The sequence below is a fragment of the Micropterus salmoides genome, unplaced genomic scaffold, assembly GCF_014851395.1.
Source record: "Micropterus salmoides isolate LMB-PRFRI ecotype aquatic unplaced genomic scaffold, ASM1485139v1 Ms_hic_scaffold_13, whole genome shotgun sequence".
NCBI lineage: Eukaryota > Metazoa > Chordata > Actinopteri > Centrarchiformes > Centrarchidae > Micropterus > Micropterus salmoides.
Window position 1 is genome coordinate 21,225,356 of NW_024040374.1, and position 20,204 is coordinate 21,245,559.

The following is a 20,204-nucleotide window of genomic DNA, read 5'->3' on the forward strand; positions in this document are numbered from 1 at the left end:
GACTTGGTTCCAGTATCTTCAACCAAGTCCAGTTGCCCTTGACTTTAACCTTCGTTGGATAACTATGACCTGGATGACTGAGAATCTTCATAGACAATAAGGTTCGAGTTTATCGATACTGCTTTCAATATTTGCGGGCTATGATGTAAAGTTATGTCTTGAGCGTCAAATGTGATTTAATTTGAAATGCAATGGATAAGAAAATCATCAGGCTGCAGTCTGTGCCTGCTCTGTCGGCTCCTACACACACGCCACACACAACACACAGCAGAGAGAGAGGCTGCAGCGTCGCGGTGGAATACGGTGAGGGTGAAGTTGGCTCCAAACTACTATAACATTAGTTGATGACAGCTACGCTCGTTACTGTAAGTACAGACAATAAAACCTTCGCAAGTAAAAAGACAACACTTTTATCAATACACCTGTCTGTAAGGTAACGTTAAACATGTAGAAATGGTTAATTTAATCATCTCTGTCCTCAGTATCTCATCCTGTATGTTTTTATACAAGCACAGCTAACGCTAGCTTGGCATTAGCCAAATGTTAAAAACAAGCTAAATAGAAAGCTGTCTGTCTGGAGCACAGACTGGTCTGTAGTCTTAAAAACTCAGCTGCTGGCTGAGACACACCAGCCGGGCCTCCTTCTTCCTGGTTTATGTTACCTGCAGCCAGCGAGAGAGGACGAGGGACTGATACAGACTGATGTTATTCTTTCTTAACGCCACTCGCTACTTGTGGTGTCAGTAATAAAGTTAAAGAGTTTGCTGTTGTAAACATTAATGTTGCTGCTCTAGAAACAACATTTAGCTGTATTTAAAATATTAAATTAAAAACAAACAGGCAGTTAATATGCACACTTCAATATATGTTTATTTATCGCAAGTATGTCATCTCAATATATACCCACTCAAATAACCCTCAGTAAATAGTAGTAAAGTATCGATAGTGGTATCCATAAAGAGTCGCATCGTTAAGCAGTCTCAATAAGAAAAAATTAACGATCTCAATAAGTTAAAATTAACAATCTTCATTCCTAATGTTCAGTGACATATTTTGCAGTGAAGTGCATGTATATTTACACATGGGTGTAATGTGTATATTTTGTTGTCTTGCTTATACCAGTCTACTGTTCTCTCAATGGTCATTTTTTTCCTCCTCTTTTATTTTTTTTTTATATAACACTGATGATGTCAGTGTTATGGGAGTTTATTATGTAATGTTTGTGAATAGGTCTTACAGGTCACCTAGTATACCGGCAGCCTGAGGTCACTTAGCTTCTGAGAAACAAACAGCTGATACTGTAGCAGTGGATTTCATTTCAGGCTGTTGTGTAGTTTGGATTTGAGACACTGCAAACTGCAAAGCACCTTGTTTTGTCTTTTGTGTTGACTCTGACGAGAGTGAGGCAACGGGATGATTGCTCTGGTATGTAAGAATTGTGGAGTTGCCAAGCATTGTAGAGAAACATCCTTCCTATAAAGGAATGACATTGACAAGGAATGACCCCTTTTAAATATGATTAGGATAAGTAAGACTGTCTTGGTTTGGTTTTTATGCACAGAATTATGTAATACCTAAGTTTGGATGTGCAAGACTTCCAAATCCACCTTTTGTATTTGTTAGAATGGCAGGTGTGTCCCCGGGAAGATTTTGTGTGCGCTCCACTGAATTTAATCTTAGTGTTGTATTTGTTGACAGCATCAGCCGCTGACCTTGTTCCCAGTGGAAAAATCTGGTTTCTCAGGATCTGGGACACTAAGGAAAAGCGAGCTCCCAGCTAGCTATATATAGACCAGGCAGCAATGCTCGGGGGTGTGTGGGGGGGTGTGTGTGTGTGTGTGTGTGTTTACGTAGTGGACTCAAGAATAGCTCCTATTCATGATAAGCTGTGTTTTACCTCTGGTGCAACTCTAAAGGCAGCTAGTGTTAACACTGAATGACCTGTGTGTGTGTGTGTGTGTGTGTGTGTGTGTGTGTGTACATCCTTGTATTTTGTATGTAAAGGCATGCATAATGCACACATACTTGCACCCTATTTGTGTCTCTCTCTGTTTAATGTACCTTGAGCTCTGTTTGTGAGTTTATCAGCTGGATAACAACCGTAGCCTCCCACCTAATGCCACCTCCCCCCCACCCCAGCTCCTCCAGAGTTTTGAGCTGATGCAGTCAGTCACGCAGGGGGAGCACAGCAACATGACTGGAACGCACATGATGCAACACTGTTCCAGCACATGCTGATCCATGTGTGAGGTGGCAGCGGTCCAAGGTTCAGACATAATCTGTCCGCCTGCTGTCTCACTCGTAGAACCTGCCTGTGCATCTGACTGTCCCCAGCACAGACACACCCACACACCCTGATTGAACTAGGGTGGGGTCTTGACAAGACTCTATGTACCCAACTGCCCAATTTGATGATGTCATCAGCTGTGGCATCTTTTTTGGCATCATTAAACCAGAGCTAGGACTGTGTGTTCATGCAAGCATACTGGAATTTACTTTTTAATCATGAACTCTTTAACGGCTTGTGAATGGGTTGTGTTTTATATTGGCACAGCACTTTTGTTTTGACACTTCTGCTGTGCGACAGATCCATCTGGTCGATAATGAGGCCAGAGTTTAGTGCCTCATACCCAGTCTCTGTTCACACCTGGCACTGAGATGGTGCTTAGCTGATGTAATACAGGTGTGAATGCTGCACAGTTACTCAAGCCTCTTGTGGAGGTGGTCAGGGATAGTCGTGTCCCTGTTCCCATTTTATTACCGTGTAGTCAACTTTGTATTGTGCATATTGTCTGATGAACCTTCCAAACAATACCATCCACAAAGTGAGCTGCAGTACAATATTCTTTCTTGCTCGCTTTCTCACTGTAGAGTGTCATGCCACTTTCTCACATGTCTTGAACTAGCTGCCAAAATTGTTCACATTAAATAAACTTGAGATCATACTTGTGCTTCTGTAAAAACGAAAAGACAGCAAGATTGTGTTAAAAGTGCTGTGGAATACTCATTTTCAGGTTGATACTTGAAACATTATTACAGACACATTATTCAACTCTTTTTACACTCTGTCTGAACTAGCTTGCTTGGTTAGCAGGGTGCATCGGTCATTCACGTTAACAGGCTTAAAACAAAATAAAAACAAATACGAATACAACATAAATACAAACACTCTAGCCTGATTGATAGGTTGGCATGGTAGCGACTTGTCAATCACAAGGTAGTCCCGCCCAAAAGTATACACTGCTTTATCGTCTATTTTCTTCTAAATAGGACCATAATTTATTAAATGATCATTATGCTGTATTGAAGAAGACTTGAAACTGATGATTGAGACCATAAACTAATTATGAAAGTGTTTGCTGAGGTAATAAATCAAGTGGGAAGTTGGGTCATTTTGCTATTATTTCTAATGGAACCAGACTTGTTTTTGCATCAAGGGGGAGTCTCCCCTGCTGGCCGTTAGATAGAATGCAGGTTTATGGGACTTCGCATTCGCCTCACTTTTCAGATTCGGAGGTGACCCCTTGGTCTGAATGTCCCATCTTAGCTTTCAACTATGTCAAGGTAAATACAGTTTTTCAATTCTATGGCACCTTGAAATATCTACAAATAAAATTTAAGACTGTTAAATTGATCATTGGTAAACGGATAATGACTGACAATGAAACATTTTAGTATTGCAATTTTGCCTTCGAAATGAGGTGTGTGTGCGCGGGGGGGGTTTATGAGGAAATGCTGCTTGTCAAGTAGGTCCTCCTGTGCTCTGTTGTCATAGCTACCCACTCCGTTTCACAAAGCAACTGTTGTAACTTGGTTTTTAATGTCCTCATACATCTCTAGAGTTAAGCTTGTCACTGAAGCAGCTATATAGTTTGTGCTTTTGGTTTATATTAAGGGCAGAAATTGCTGCAAATACATTTCTGTAGCAAATTCCATAATGGCTTTATCTTGTGATGTGTTTTACCCAAATGTCTGGTCAAACCAATCTAGTTGAAGCCTCTGTGTAACGTTAGTGCCAATGGAAATGCTGCGTCACCTCAACAGGTAGTAGTCTACAGGCGTAGATAAAGTGGTGTTCCTGGATTGCTGGTATACAATTTAAATTCTGCAGAAAAATGATATCAAGCTTTTCTTGTGCATGTGTTCACTCTTTTAGGAAACAGGGCCAGGCCCAGAACAGCTCTGCACCGCCTCTGGAGAGCCCGCCCAAAGAGCTGGCCAGCAGCTCACCATCTCAGGTGAGCTCCCTGTTCCATCTTTTACAGGTCTCCGACTCCCACACACTTCTCCCTCCCGAAGCTGCCACTCTGCTCTCAATTTCCCATCTATAGTGTAACTCCTCTTCCCCTGAGGCTTGTGAGGGATGATATTCTCATGATATTTCAGAATTGTAAAAATTTAACGACAAATTTTTCAAGTCTGTTTCGGTCTTTTGAAAATAAAATAACCCTGTGTGAGTGCCTGGTTTTTATCTTTTGGTTTCAACAGTGACGCTATACTCACCAGCCACTTTATTAGGTACACCTTGCTTGTACCGGGTTGGACCCCCTATTGCCTTCAGAACTGCCTTAATTTTTTGTGGCATACTTTCAACAAGGTGTCGGAAACATTCCTCAGAGACTTTGGTCCGTATTGACATGATAGCATCACGCAGTTGCTCCAGATTTGTCTGTTGCGCATCCATGATGCGACTCTCCCGCTCCACCACATCCCAAAGGTGCTCTATTGGATTGGCCTCTCACTGGATATTTTCTCTTTTTCGGACCATTCTCTGTAAACCCTAGAGATGGTTGTGAGTGAAAATCCCAGTAGATCAGCAGTTTCTGAAATACTCAGACCAGCCCGTCTGGTACAAACAACCATGCCATGTTCAAAGTCACTTAAATCCCCTTTCTTGCCCATTCTGATGCTCTGTTTGCACTTCAGCAAGTTGTCTTGACCACGTCTACATGCCTAAATGCATTGAGTTGCTGCCATGTGATTGGCAGATTAGCTATTTGTGTTAACAAGCGAATGAACAGGTGTACCTAATAAAGTAGCCAGAGAGTGTATTTCTTCATTTTATTAACTTCTAAGCTGTAATTATGATGAATTTTGAGACTTTCAAACTGCTCGATGTTACTTCAGTAGAGTTTAAATACACTCTGCATAGCTAATCTTTAACCAGAGCTTGTTTGCTTTCTGCTGATGCAGTAGAGATGGTAGGGGAATTGTGGGAATCAAATTTTCACCAAACATCTGTATTGGATTATTTTTTTCCTGCATTTCCACCAGTTCACCAAACAGCCTGCTAACTGGGTTGTCCCTGTAGTCTGGCGGTTTCTGGTATTGCCCATGAAGGTTTTATTTATTTTTCTAAATTCCAAACTGATTTGTGTTTCCTCTCGGTCTCGTCAGTGAAGTGCACATGTTTTCTGAACTGGTTCCAGCTGACCAGTATTACTTTCTAATGGTTTTTATGGGCTCAAACAAACATTGCAGGGGTCAGCAAATAAGCATGTCATTGGGCCAAATTTTTTTCAAGTCATTAGATGGCAGGCCAGAACATAGTCAATTTATCATTTATGGTCTTTCAAATATTGTGTACCTGTTTAGCTCAGTCAGTAGAGCACAGGACTGTTGTTTGAAAAGTTGTGCGTTCAATCCCCACTTGCTACTTGTATTATTTTCCTCCCTTTTCAACAAATTGATTATGAAGAGAGAGATTTTACATGTTCACAATTAAGCATGTGCAGGAGTGTGTCCCTCCCGGCCATTGGTCCACATCAGCCTATGGATGCTTATTTTCATTTCCCCAGTATCTCCAGGCAGAGGAAATTCCTGCGTTTCTCACTCAGGGGAATCTGATCTCACATTTTCTGACGGCTTTTTCAGAGGTGTGTTAAGCCAGGGACTCTTTTGAATTTCCTTCAGAAAAGTAAAAGCTCTCAGTTAAACACGACATAAAGTACTGCTGCAAAGATGTTCTTGGACTTTTATTTTGTAGGCACAACCACTTAAGAGGAAGTGATTATGTGAGTAACTTTTGCTGTCATGACTGAGATCTGTTTCAGCACCAGCCGCTATAATGTTTAGTTTTTATTGCCAATATTAAAGTAATCTGGCCATTATTATTGCTGGCGGGTCAGCTTTGGCCTGTGGACCACCTATTGCCGACCACCGATGTATTGTTTGCATGCGTACTAAAGCTCTCTGTTCTCCTTTTTTCATTGCTAATAAAAAAAAAATTTTTCATATTCCTTGTCCTGCTGCTCCCTTTTTAGGTCAGTCCAGACTCCCGAGTTTACCCATTGTTCACACTTCCATTAGGTAGAGGGAGGAGGAGCTGCTCTGTTATATTAATAGCTCCTTCCTCTCAGGTTCTTCTCGCCTCAGACACCTACTGAATGCCTCTTCCTTTCCACTCCCTCCCTCAGTAAACACAGCACACAAACGCACAAGCAAACAGTACCCCAGGCTCTTCTTTAGATTCACTGGTATAAAAAGAGAGAACCACAGCAAGACCATGTCCACACAAAGATGGCTAAACCTGAAAATAACTTGGGTCCCCGCTAGCAAAAGTTTTCCTTTCACACTAGCATATAGAAGGGTGGGACATGTTAGCATGTCAGCGACTCCCAAAGACATTAGTGTGGGCTGGGTCAAACAGGGCCTCTCTGTAATGTTATCACTGGTATTGTGAAATTCTAGGTTACTGAGAATGCAGATCCTCTAATGTGCTTTCTTTGTACTCTTTCTTCTGTGTTTGTGTAGCTTTCTGCATCTATCTGCTTATACTAGATCCTCTCCTCTGTACGCTCAGAGCATTTTTTGTTTGCTCTGATCTGGACTGCAGTTTTTCTCTCACTCACTCTGAGGTGAATTGAATTGATATAGAACCCTATTTTAGGTGATGTTACTAAAACTGTTCTGCTCTGCCAGAAACGTCCTGCTGCTGACTTCATCGACCCTCTCCTCAACAAAAAACCCAGGATATCTCACCTCGCCAGCAAGGCTGCAACAGCCCCAGTTAATGGCAATCTCAGTTCCTCCAACGGAAGAGGAGAAGCAGGTGGCGGCACGCAGGCAGCCGTGGCGGTTTCGGTGTCGGACGGCACCATGACGTCCAGCTCCCAGCAGCTGCCTGTGCTGGACATCCCTCGTCCCTTTGAAGCACTGTCGGACGTAAGCAACGACTCCAGCCACAACGGGAGAGATTGTGACTCTCAGGAAACGGCGGTGTCCGAGAGGCTCAGCCAGCCTCCTTCGCTATCCTCGGGGGCAACGACGCTCACCGCGCCCAGCATCGGCACATCATTGCCTGCGGACACAGGCCTGGATGGGCCTCGGGAGAAGAGTCCTTCAACCTTCAACAACAAGTCCAGGAAGAAGTCAAAAAAGCATAAAGACAAGGAGAAGAGTAAAGACAAGGAGAGGGTGAGAGAAAAGGAGAAGGAAAGGAAGAATCGTGAGGAGCGTGTGCCTGAGCCTAATAGAGCCTGTGAGATGAGCCCAGGAAACCTCAAAAGCAACAGTATTCCACACAAAAGCACAGGTGAGAGTAGCACGCATACACACACGCATGCGCGCACACACACATCTTGTTCTCCTGCACAAAATGTCTTCAGTTTCACAGCTCTTACATCAGATAAGATTTCTGAATAAAAGTATAACTTCATGTGCGGATGGACACCAGTTAGTCATCACTGAGTAGGTGACGCATCATGTGGCCAGTTTGCGACTCACTGATTAAACGGAGACCCCTGCTGTTCAGCTTCATGCCTTTAAATAACCTCAAATACACACCTGTGAATACAACTGGCAGACAGCATCTTTAGAGGATTACACGTTTAAGAGACTAATTATGTAAACAATAATTAATTATCATTATAAATAATGAGCTTTTGGGGTGTCACCTTTACAGTTGCACCATGGCAGGTTTCATGCAGGAACGCAGCAAAGATCTTATTCAGATGAATGACATTTTGTATTTGTGTGATCTTGTTTCAGATCTGAATGGGATGTGCAACAGTACCAGTATTCCTTCGTCATCACCTGAGGTGGCAGACTATTTATTGTGAGTATTTAACAAGTTCCGGATTCAGTAGGTTGCACAGCCATGCTGCTAGCTAGAATAGTTTGATTTCTCCTTAAATTCATTGGAGTGAATCAGAGGTTTGCCTCCTGGAGGAAGAGATAGAGAAAGGGGCAGTTGTGTGCTAGTGTTTTTAAAAACAACAGGAAGCTGGATATTGTAATTTGGCCAGCTACCAACATGATTAACTGTTGCAGCAGTGGCTATGATGCATAGCTCTTATATAATACTTAAATTTCCTGCACAAGTGCCCGATTTCCTTTTCAATTTTGTCAAATCTGAACACTCGATACACAATGTTTTAGATTTGTTGTGTCTTACACTTTCTGTGGATAAAGAAAAGAGAAATTAATTTCATTGGTTTGTGTTGGTACCTTTCGTTAAGTCTTTTCTCTTATTTCCCTCTCAGGAAGTACACAGTGATCAGCTCTCCAGAGCAGCGTCAGAGGTATAAAAACGATTTCAATGCCGAGTACAGTGAGTACCGGGGTCTGCATGCTCGGATAGAGGGCATCACTCGGCAGTTCACTGTGCTTGACAATGAGCTCAAACAGCTCCAACACGGCACAGACAAGTACAAGGTAGGTTCCCTGAAGGACAGAAAATACCTCGAGTAACTAAAGTGATGCTTTATTTTACTGGTTCATTATACAAGATATCCATTGTATTCATACTACTTATGCTTTTTGTGTCTCTTCTCTTCAGACAATCCACAATCAGATACTTCAAGAGTATCGTAAAATAAAAAAGGTACATTTAAGTCCCACTGTAACAGATCTTGATGGCATTGTGTCCAAGTAGATTATCAGATTGTGACTGTGTGCTTTCTCATATCTCTTGCAGACTAATCCAAACTATAGCCAGGAGAAGAACCGCTGTGAATATCTACACAACAAACTGGCACATATAAAGAGACTTATTGCAGAGTACGATCAACAGCAACTTTAAAAGTAGTTACTAGACATTGTTTCCCTGTTATCTCTGGAAACCAAGCAGATAAAGGAAAACTCTGGATTCTCATGAAAGATGCCATGAAGGGAGTATTCCCCTCATTGGGGCCAAAGGCTCTAGTGAGGACTTAATAGGACCCACAATCTTTTACTCTCTCTTTCTTCTTCTATTTTTTTTTTCCCGTTTCTTTTTGGACGATGTGGTTGTGCCTGGAGTGGCCAGGTCGGCCTGTGTAGTTACAATGCATCCAATGAAATCTCAACAGCCCACCCCGCTTATTGTGCACAGAGGTCTGAAAGAGTCAAAGATGGACATTTTCCCACTTTCTCTGGAGATATCCAAATAATCTTTCCTGCTTTTTGAAACTGGAGTTAAGGGGATGCTGATATGAAAACTGCAGAGTATATGCCAAATGCAACAAATTTGTTTTTGAGTAAAGAGAAGTTTAAGTGAATGATACGTCAGTTTTCCCGAGATTGCTGATCGAATGGCTGTGACGTTGAATTTATTTCTGTTTTTGCTTTTTATTTATTTTTGTCACTTAACTGGGGGGATGAGTCTGTTTTACACTCCTCAATATCAGTTCTTCAAAGCTGTCTCTCTTGTTTTCTGTCCTCACATCTTGAATGTCAGCCAGTATTTTATTCAGAAGCTGCCTTGCCCATCTAATTGTCAATCTTTGTTTTTTTTTTTTTTTTTCTCTCTTTTAAAGAGATGCAGATATATTACTGTTGATTAAATCAAAACAATGCATCTAAATGCACACAGTCAGACACAGGTCTGTGCGCTTGGCTTTTCTTTTCTAAAATCATGTGCATATGTCTTAACAGAGGGAGACGTGTGAAAGTTTCCAGTCACTCTTTAATTCTCATTGAACAGTCTCCTCACTCAGTCACGGTGAACTGCAGTGCTTGTTCATCGGTTACGGCAGAGGTCCTTGTAGTTATTATTTATCATATTATATCAATGAAAAACTAGATTTAGCTCTTAATTGGTTGTCTTTCCAGTTTAGGTAATGGTGGTTTTTGTAGCAATAGAATTTAAGTTATCTGAAGATCTCATTGCCAGTTGTACTCTTCATAGAGAAGATCCTCTAATTCTAAGATGATTCAGACAGAGGATGCCGATCTGCAGGTCTTTTCTTCTCATCTTCAAAATATTTAAAACTTAGGACATATCAGATCTCTGGATCAACCTAAGTCATAATTGTCCCCTTTAGTTATGTTAAAATATTGTTTACAGTGTCCTTTAAGAAGATCTTTTGTTTTGTCTGCTCATCGATCCACGAGTCCACCGAGACGACTGTTAAGATGAAGCCATCCTTGATCATCTTCCAGGTGGGGGCCTGTCGGAGATGGAAGGCTCGCCTGCGACCAGTTTTTGCCTTTTCAAATGTGATGTCAGATATTTGCGGAGGTTGATGTGAAATCTATTTCCTGGATTAGCTCTCCTCTCTGAGAAGCATCGAGGCAGATGCACTCGACGTGTCCGTAGACGAATTAGAAATGCTGTATAAGAACTTAACCTGACATACGAGTGAGCCGGGTTTAGTCAGCGAATGCATTTCTTATATCGACCTTTTTATGTGAATATGAAAAATCAGCACTTTTTCTCCTGATCTTGCTGTTACCTGGAGGTTTTGTCCAAATGACTTTTCTCTTTGTCCATCAGAGTGCATGCTTTATGAATGTGTTACAATGAACAGTCTTTGTATCTTTACTTGGGGAGGGGGGAGGAACTGCCCAAGGATATCAAAATCCAAGCAAAGGCTTAGTCCAGCAGAATTAGTATGTAATCAATTCGACATGGCTCTGACCAGCATGTATACCAAAGTGCTTACCGAGTGGGATGAAACAAAACGCTCTACCAAATGTTGGCAAAGGAACATGCCACAGTATTCTCTACTTCCTGTGATCATTTCTTTTGTAAGAATTTATCATCCAGTGGAAAGTTTCTCAGTGTTCTTTTGCGAGAAGTCAGAGAAGGCTCCTTTTGCTCCAGATGGGATTTGCATGAATCGGCTCAAGTGTTTCAATGTTTCAGTGTAATGCCAGGTTTCGGATGATATCACTCTCCTAATGCAGTCACTACATTAAGGCCAAATGCGCCAAGACTCATCACAACGATGCTGCGGGGTCTAGACTAAGGCTGGGTCTGGGACTCGATGATGTCTGAGGGACGTAAAGGTGAATGTCTCGTTACCAGAATTAACACCCACAGCATCGTCCTGTACTGCAGCCTTTAACAAGAAAGACACTTTTCACTATTCTTACTGTATCTTGTTTTCTAGGAACATTCTGACATGATTACTGTATTGCGCCTCCTATTATGGTCAACATCCATTGTGATTGAGTACAACACATTTTGCTCCGCTGGAGAGCAAACTGTTTGAAAGTAATGATATGCCAGCACAGGAGTACCATTGTATGAGTTGATTGTGCCAAAATGACCTGTTGTATAGGGTTTATTTTCTTTTTCTCTTAGTATGTACATGCTGCTGTATAAGCAAAGAGGGCTTTGGAGAAGAGTCATGAAATGTTGGCGCTAAAACCCAAAGCACGCTTTTTGAAAACCATAAGGGACTGAGACTGAAATTGACCTTTGTTTCAATAAAATTCTTTAAAATACTTATTTGTGAAATTCTGAACCGGTTGTTGCTGTCCATTGTTGTAATGAAGTTGAAATTTAGTTGCTGCATAGAAGACAATGACGTTTTTGGTTTATCGTGTGTGTGTGTATATTCTTATAACAAACTATTTAAAATTGTACATTGTTCTAGAGAATAACTGTATTGGACAGTTACATCATGAATCCAACATACAGTCGGTATTGGATTAGACAGAAGCACAATTTTTATGGGATCATGTCTTGACATTTTGGTTCTGACATAAGTCCAAATGTAACTCTCCTTTCGGAAAGTACACAGAGCACCTATTTTTAAGGTCGAAAACAGGTTTTTGGAAGTACGGAGACAAGTCTGGATATGCTATAACATAAAACTATTATAAATTTTTAAAAAAAACAAACTGATGTTTGCTTACTTGATGGAGCTTTCTCTTTGTCAAGTCCAATTAACCGTGATGAAAGTTTTCTAATACTTCTTCACAATTACTGTAATGAATGGAGGATGTCCTGTAGATGGCAGCAGTTTCACATAGTTTCCAAAGCCTTGTCACAGGGCTGGCACACCTTGTTTTTGTTTAAAAAGTAAAAAAATATATAGAAACATCCGGATCCCACTTCGCGGTGTTTCCCCTGAGCGGTAGACCTTTACTCACTAACTCAGGAATCAGTTTGATTGCAAAGGATTGATGGAGAAGTTTAAACCATTCCTTTTGCATTCAGGGTGTTCGTGCAGTCTATAGTTTTCTGTTTGTGTTTACTGTGTCTAATGGGCATACTCTTCTAACCCATGAATGTGTTATTTACTGCCAAGTCTGTGGTTTGCATTGAAACCTGGATCCTAAAAAGGCCCTGGCATAGCAGTGTGTGCAGAAGATGCTCCTGCAAGACAACAGAGGGGACGGGGCTCGCTGTAATCTGACACACCGTGAAAGATCCCAGAAATCTACATAGCGACTGTGTTCCAGTTGGCCAGGCTGAGCTTTGCCTGAGCCTTGCTATGCTGCTACTGGCTCCCATCCCAAAGTTGGCCTCAGCGCTACTCAGGGAGCTGGAAGGGAGAGAGGGGGCAGGCGGGGAGCCCGGTCAGCAAGTTCACTGTGGCAAGCTGCCAGCTCTCCCTCTCCTCAACATACAGCAGCATACACTGACATGTTTACACACACGGCAAAGAAATGGAGAGCTTGCCTCTGTGTGTTAAAGGTTTTACTAGTCAGACAGGATTTACGTTGTCTGGTATTTCTGTGCTGAAATGCAGAGAGGGGCTCTACTTGTATTTAGATCCTCTGCAAACAGTGCGGGTCAGTGCTTTAATGTGTGAATGTAGGCCATGGTTGAAATAAAGGTCAGTCAATTATTTGAGGTAATCGGTATGTGTATTAGACGAGGGAATTTCATAATAGATTTAAAGTAAAATGGGTCACTTTTTCTACGTAATCTGCCCATCTCTACATCCAACCACAGAAACCGCTGATACTGGGCTCATACATGTAGGTTGATAGGCTAAGAGAGAAAAACATTTCTGGCACCTGAATTGTGGGCAGCTCAGAAACCTATGACGAGCACATAAAAGACAAAGTACAAGGAAACATGGCCTTTATATTATATACAGTAAAAACAGCCTTTAAATTGTCGCATTTTAAAAATACGATCAGTAAAATGAAGGCTGAAGTGAATGTAGTAGCAGTATATAAAATAAATCATTGTGATAACTGAAGTATCATCTTGGGGGTGGTGATGGAGCAGTGGATAAGGTGCTTGCCACTTGTTGTTCCAGAGGCGTGTGACCTCTGAGATATTTAGCAATTGTAAGTCGCTTTGGATAAAATCGTCAGCTAAATGAGTAAACGTAATCATTTGTGAGGGTTATGGCACCTGATTTCAGACTACATGAACCAATACAGTGTGACAGAAATTCATTTTGCTGTGTCAAAGAGCCACTAACGGTGCTCTACTATATGCCTTTAAAAGTAACCCTCACAATTGTTCTTGCTACTCTGGTGTCTGTAGCTTTCTCTGAGTTTGATTAAGTTTTGTACTCCTGGTGCAGAGAATTGAACACAAAACAGTAGTCATGCACACTTGTGTCCACAGACCTGCTGGGGAAGTGAGCGTTGAAAGCTCCGAGCAATAACCAGGTCTGCTGATTTACTGCCAAAGCCAGCCAATAATCCAGATGATAAACATTTGATTGCCTCTTGTTCCTTCTGCAGCTTCTGTGTTTGTGGCAGCCCACTGTGTCCTCTTGTTATGGATCCGGCATTGCTGTCTCTCTGTGTGGGACAGTGGGGGATTCATAGTGACTGTTATGACCTTCGGTGTCACTTTTAACAGTAGAAGGACTGTCTCCCCTCACTGCTCATCTTGTAGTACTGACAGTAAAGCAAGTCAGGTGGTGTTTGTTCTGGTCATACTGTTTAATACAATTGTAGGGATTTTTAATTGACTTGAATTTTATGGTTGATGGTCAAGCTTTTCAACTATAATCTCGTGTCACGTTCAGGCTGCACATGACTAAACCGTCTTCCAAACAATACTGGCTCTGTTGTAGATTGCCATGCTGTATCAGCCAAGTTTTCTGTGAAGGAGCTGAGGACACATTCTTTCACCCCTCTAACTGAGCTGTAAAAACATCATTCTGTAGCGCTGTTTGTCCGCTTACCCTTACGTTTAAATTCTTGTCCTGTCAATAAAAATGGAATCTGATTGCCTAAAAACCACCGCAGGTAATATACTCCTCTATACTTGTCTTTTGGTGCATAAAATAGCATTAGCATATTTGCATGAATAATGTGTAAATATATGTGTATTTCAAAGGTAAACAAGGTTAATTAGTGAAGTGAATTAGTGTTAGTCACTCTAAATTATTCTTATTCCATATGTTTTTTTATGTAGACTTCTACTTCAGCATACTTTCAGCTACAGACACCTCTCGAATGTCAAAATGTCCAGAGCGCCACAAAGCCATGTGCTTCCACTCAGCTTTTTTCAGCATCCAGCAATGGAAGTGAATGGGAGAAATCTTCAAACTTATTCATCTTTTCATTTCTATTGCCTCAGCATAAAGTCCTTTCAGCTTCATACTTTTTCTTTAAATATGTTTTATGGGCTTTTTAGCCTTTTGTTTGGAAAGGACAGAGAGAAGGAAGGAAATGAGGGACAACATGCTGCAAAGGGCCCCTGGCTGGAATCGAAGCTAGAAGAAGGACTAAGCCTTGCACATGGGGTGGGTACTCCACCGAGCCACCTGCACTCCTCAGCTACAAACTTCATTTAAATTTTAAACAAGTCATAGAAGTTGAACTATTAAACTTCTATTCAGCTGTTTAAAATCTTTTGCAGTTTTTGAATAATCACGGTTTAAGTTGTATGCTCTTTTCAGTCGTTGTTTATATTGAGGCATGTCACATGACCTATGAGGTCACCCGCCGATGCTCTTCTGCTGTTTGGCTTTTTTTTAAATGATGACCCCGTTGCTCGCACAATTTTCACTTGTCAAGCATAATTTACACATCTAAATGTGTCCACACAATGTCACTATTAAAAAGGACAATTTTTAATTTTCTGCCTCAAAGCACCAAGATGGCCCTCAATGGTCTCATTGACTCCAATGTTACTTTAGCTCTCACTCTAGAGCAAAACACAAATGTTCCGACTTTTTAACCTCAAATTAAAAAAAAAAAGACAATAATAAATTAAAAAATAAAAGTAGTCATTTCTATTTTGTGTCTTGTTCGAGTGGTAGGCTACCTCGGCAGTAACGGCTTATTTTAAGTGGCTGATCACACTCCAGCACTTTGTGCCTCTTGGTGATTTTCTGTTAAGCTCTTTTATTCAGTAGTTGGGACCCCTCTCTCCCTTCTTTTGAACGGTTAATAGATTCAAACCTACAGCTGTTTCAGGTTTAATTCAAAATTTCAAATGATCTCTGTCTCACACACAAACACACACACACACGTGCCTTCTCCAGCCTGCGGGTTCACCTCAGAAATAAGCCTCAACCAGGAAACAGGAGATTATCTGTTTTACTGTGGAGCCCCCGGACGGTAACATGAGCAAATTCATTTTAAAGACTTTTATTAATCCATAATAATAACTGAAACTGGGGCACCAGGAGTAAACCCTCACAGCCCCAACATCAATATCTATGAGCTACTGTGCCGCCAATATACAGTACCTATCTCACAGCTGACATTTTTACTTATCACATACAAGTGTAATCAACATCATTAGGCGTGTGCATTCCATATAGGCTTGCCAGTTCTAGGACCCAGGTGTTGAGCTTACTGACACACACTGCTGTCTGCTACATGACTGAAGGTCTGCTATGGAAGAGAGAGAGAGAGTGCAGATGTGCTCCATGGTCTGATTATGTGTGTTGGTCATTTGTAACAGCTCACTTTGCAATAAATTGCAATGCAATAACACCATTAGGCCAGAAACTGATGATAATAGATGATTTAGATAATTAATATTATAAAATATTACAATAAAAAATTAAATAAACATATAATGTATTAAATAAACAATATAATGTAATAAATTATCATTGTCTGAAAATGTTCATGATCTGACCTGACTGTGTGACCGAAAGCCTGACTTTCTTAAAGTGGGAGTCAACACTGGGTGCAGTTTGTCATAATAATGTTCAACCAACCAGTGATAGAAAGTATATTTAAGTCTGCATAAATCTTATATTTATTAAAGACTGCTTAGTTTAATTAATTGTTTTGATTAGGGAAATAAGTTTAGGTAATTTCATCAAGGCTTAAATAGATCTTATAAATATATAGCGTTATCATCCAGCTCTACAAGCTCCGCATAAATATTATTGAGAGTTGTAACGTTAACTCAGCTCTCATGGGCTGTGGGATGTGTGGGTCTGGACTTGTCAGCAGTAGTATTAGGTATTAGGGTAAAATTTTTGTAGGAATACAGGCTGATGGCCTGTATTCTTACACTGTTCCTTACAAACTGACAGGATGGCAGGGAGGGAGACGAGACGGTGACAGCAACAGCATGGAGTTTAGTGAGGAGGATGAGAGTAGGAAGAGTGAGTGGGAAGAGGTGGTGAGAGGGAGTAGAGTCATGAAGGTAAGTAGCTTTAGGAGAAAGAAAAATGACTCAGGTGGAATGGAGAGTGAGGGGAGAAAGGGTGAGGAGAAGGACCCAAAGGCATGGATTTCTAAACGTACTGGTGAGATTTGAGGGACAGGAGGGAGTAAAGAAAGTTGATCTGCTGAAGCTAACAAAAATCAAGATGGAGAAGTGAAGTTTGCGAGAGTTTTTGGAGATGGAAACGTGTTCATAGGGTGCAACACTGAAGTGCAGATCGAGAAGGTATAGAAATTGGAATGCTAAAATGAAGAGAAAAAAAAAGTGGAGTAGAGAAAAGAAGAGTGAGACTATTTTGATAGTCTGAAACAAAACTTCTCCCAAAGGAGTTATACTTTGGATTCAAGAAATACAGACTTAGGGAGTTTCTACCAAATCCAATGAGACACTTTAACTGCCAGGGATGTGGGAATGTGGCTAAGGAGTGCAAAGGGACAAGAATATGTGGAAACATGAATATAGGAAGTGTGGAGAGGAAGTAAGACCAAAGTGTTGTGACTGTGGATGGAATCACAGTGTTGTGTATTCCCACTGTGAAGTGTTGAGAAGAGAGGTGGAGGTGCAAGAGATTAGCGTGAAGGGAAAAGTTCAGATGGATGACAGGGGAAAAACAGATGAAGGAGCACAGAAAGGAAGGTGTACTTTAGATCCTGTAATATTGTATCTCACAAAAGTGAGTATACCCCTCACATTTTTGTAAATATTTGATTATATCTTTTCATGTGACAACACTGAAGAAATTACACTTTGCTACAATGTACAGTGTAAATTTGCTGTCCCCTCAAAATATCACATCACACAGCCATTAATGTCTAAACCGCTGGTTTATCTTGGTCTCATCAGACCACAGGACATGGTTTCAGTAATCCATGTCCTTAGTCTGCTTGTCTTCAGCAAACTGTTTGCAGGCTTTCTTGTGCATCAACTTTAGAAGAGGCTTTCTTCTGGGACGACAGCCATGCAGACCACTTTGATTCAGTGTGCAGCGTATGGTCTGAGCACTGACTGTCTGACCCCCTACCCCTTCAACTTCTGCAGCAAAGCTGGCAGCACTTGTATGTCTAGTTCCCAAAGACAACCTCTGGATATGACGCTGAGCATGTGCACTCCACTTTGGTTGACCATAGCGGGCCCTGTTCTAAGTAGAACCTGTCCTGTGGAACCTGCCACCATGCTGCAGCTCAGTTTCAGGGTCTTGGCAATCTTCTTATAGTCTAGGCCATCTTTATGTAGAGCAACCATTCTTTTTTCAGATCCTCAGAGAGTTCTTTGCCATGAGGTGCCATGTTGAACTTCCAGTGACCAGTATGAGAGCGAGCACCAAATTTAACACACCTGCTCCCCATTCACACCTGAGACCTTGTAACACTAAGGGGCCTTTTTTCATTTAATTGCAATGGTACCGCCGCATTTTTCCAACCTGGTAAAAATGCCATCAGTGTGACGAGATGCTGGGCGCCTTTTCCGTGCTGGGTGCTGGGCGCTGAGCGTTTTTTCCGGACACCGAGAGTTGCGAGCTGCGCTCGTCACTGTCACTTTTAACCCAGCTGTCCAATCAAAATGCAGGAGGGGCGGGACAAACACCACACCGAGCACATCCGATCTTGAATGACATGATGTGTTTCCTCGCCCGTAAAATCTCATAACCCCACTTACGGACAATCTTTGCTCTCATGTTTTAGCCTTCTCTTCATGCTGAGCAAGGGCCAGAGCAAGTAGACCTTCATACTTTGTGGTGACATTTTTACATTCAGTAAAATAGTAGTAGCCTATTTGCAGCACATCACCTTCACTGATAGTATGTATAATAGCAACCACAGCATCTCGAAAAAAAACACTGCGCCTCCAAAGCGCTCCCTAGCGCTCCCAGCTAGGCGTTTTCAGAACAGCAGCTGGCGTTTTCAGCTGGTAAAAAACACTTTGGTGAACAGAGGCCCTAACGAGTCACATGACACCGGGGAAGGAAAATGGGGAATTTTCACTTAGGGTGTGATGTTATTTTGAGGGGACAGCAAATTTACACTGTTATACAAGCTGTACACTCACTACTTTACATTGTAGCAAAGTGTAATTTCTTCTGTGGTGTCACATGAAAAGATATAATCAAATATTTACAAAAATAATAATATTATAATAATATGTTTATCAAATATTTACAAAAATGTGAGGGGTGTACTCACTTGTGAGATACTGTATGTATATGTGTGTGTGTGTGTGTGTGTGTATATATATGTATATATATGTGTGTGTGTGTGTGTGTGTATATATGTGTATATATGTGTGTGTATATATGTGTATATATGTACACACACACACAATACTGTGCAAGAGTTTTAGGCAGGTGTGGGGAAAAAACTGTAGAATGCTTTCAAAAATAGACATGTTAATTGATTATATTTATCATTTAATAAAATTACACTGGTGCTGCAGTTGCAACAGTTGAGTTGTACGCCATTTGGACGGCTTTAGAGTGGATTGAACAAGCCAAACTCAAACAAGCTCTGATGACTCAGCATCTGCTTTGTACAGCTAAAGCTAGGTACATCCAGTAATCGCCGGGACCTAATATTTGAAATAATGCAAATACACTTAAGAGTAAACAAGATACTGTGGTCACACTCATTTGGGTTCCTGCGCACATTGGCATTATGGGAAATGAGAGAGTGGACAAGCTGTTAAAAAAAGATAGACACTATAATTAAACTTTCAAAATAAAAGGGACCTTTCCCTTTTATTTTGAGTGTTGCTGGCACTCTTTGTTTTTTTTCTTCCATGCATGGAAGAAAATCAACAAAGAGTGCCAGCAACACTGGGATCAGGAGATAAGAGGACGACATGCAATACAATATAGAGTGGGGATTAACATCATGGTGGGAATTATTGGGTCTCAGTAAATAATATTATGCAAGAGTAGGTTCTAGACCTGCTCTATATGAAAAGGGCCCCGAAATAACTTCTGTTATGATATGGTGCTATATAAATAAAATTGAATTGAATATGGAGAGAAACGGGAGGAAATAGAAAAGGGGAGGTAGTAATGACTAGATTAATAATAGGACACATTAACCTGAATGGTAGCCTACTCTTCACATTGTAGGGAAGCAACTGGACTTTGTGAACAGTGTCAGGTACCAGAAACAGTAGAAGATGTAGGCTACAGGTTTACTGCAGGCTTCCTCAGAAAGAAAGGACATTGTGGAGGGAATGAACAGATCCGGGCAAACAGGAGCAGGACTAAAGGGCATACTGGAGTGTGGCAGAAATGGATAAGGCAGGAAGTGTCTAGTCAGCTTTCTTAAGAGGACAGGATTGAAAATATGGCACTATAGGAGTTAACTAACTCCTGAAGATGGCGGTAATGAAACACCAAGAATGCAAGCTGCCATTCGAAGAAGAAGAAGAAGTGGGACGAGTATGACGGGTGCTCGCCTACACTGATCGC

The 20,204-nt window shown here is 41.2% G+C and overlaps 1 protein-coding gene across 1 annotated transcript in view; it reads left to right on the forward strand.

The window, feature by feature from the left end:
• Nucleotides 1–11,654, forward strand: part of ell (elongation factor RNA polymerase II) — a 38,478-nt gene extending 26,824 nt beyond the window's left edge. Inside the window, exons 7-12 of the mRNA XM_038716151.1 lie at nt 4,157–4,238; nt 6,922–7,534; nt 7,990–8,056; nt 8,484–8,655; nt 8,780–8,824; nt 8,918–11,654. Coding sequence (XP_038572079.1) covers nt 4,157–4,238; nt 6,922–7,534; nt 7,990–8,056; nt 8,484–8,655; nt 8,780–8,824; nt 8,918–9,022 — 1,084 coding nt within the window. The 3' untranslated portion in view covers nt 9,023–11,654. The remainder of the gene's footprint in view (nt 1–4,156; nt 4,239–6,921; nt 7,535–7,989; nt 8,057–8,483; nt 8,656–8,779; nt 8,825–8,917) is intronic.
• The last annotated feature ends 8,550 nt before the right edge of the window (nt 11,655–20,204 follow it).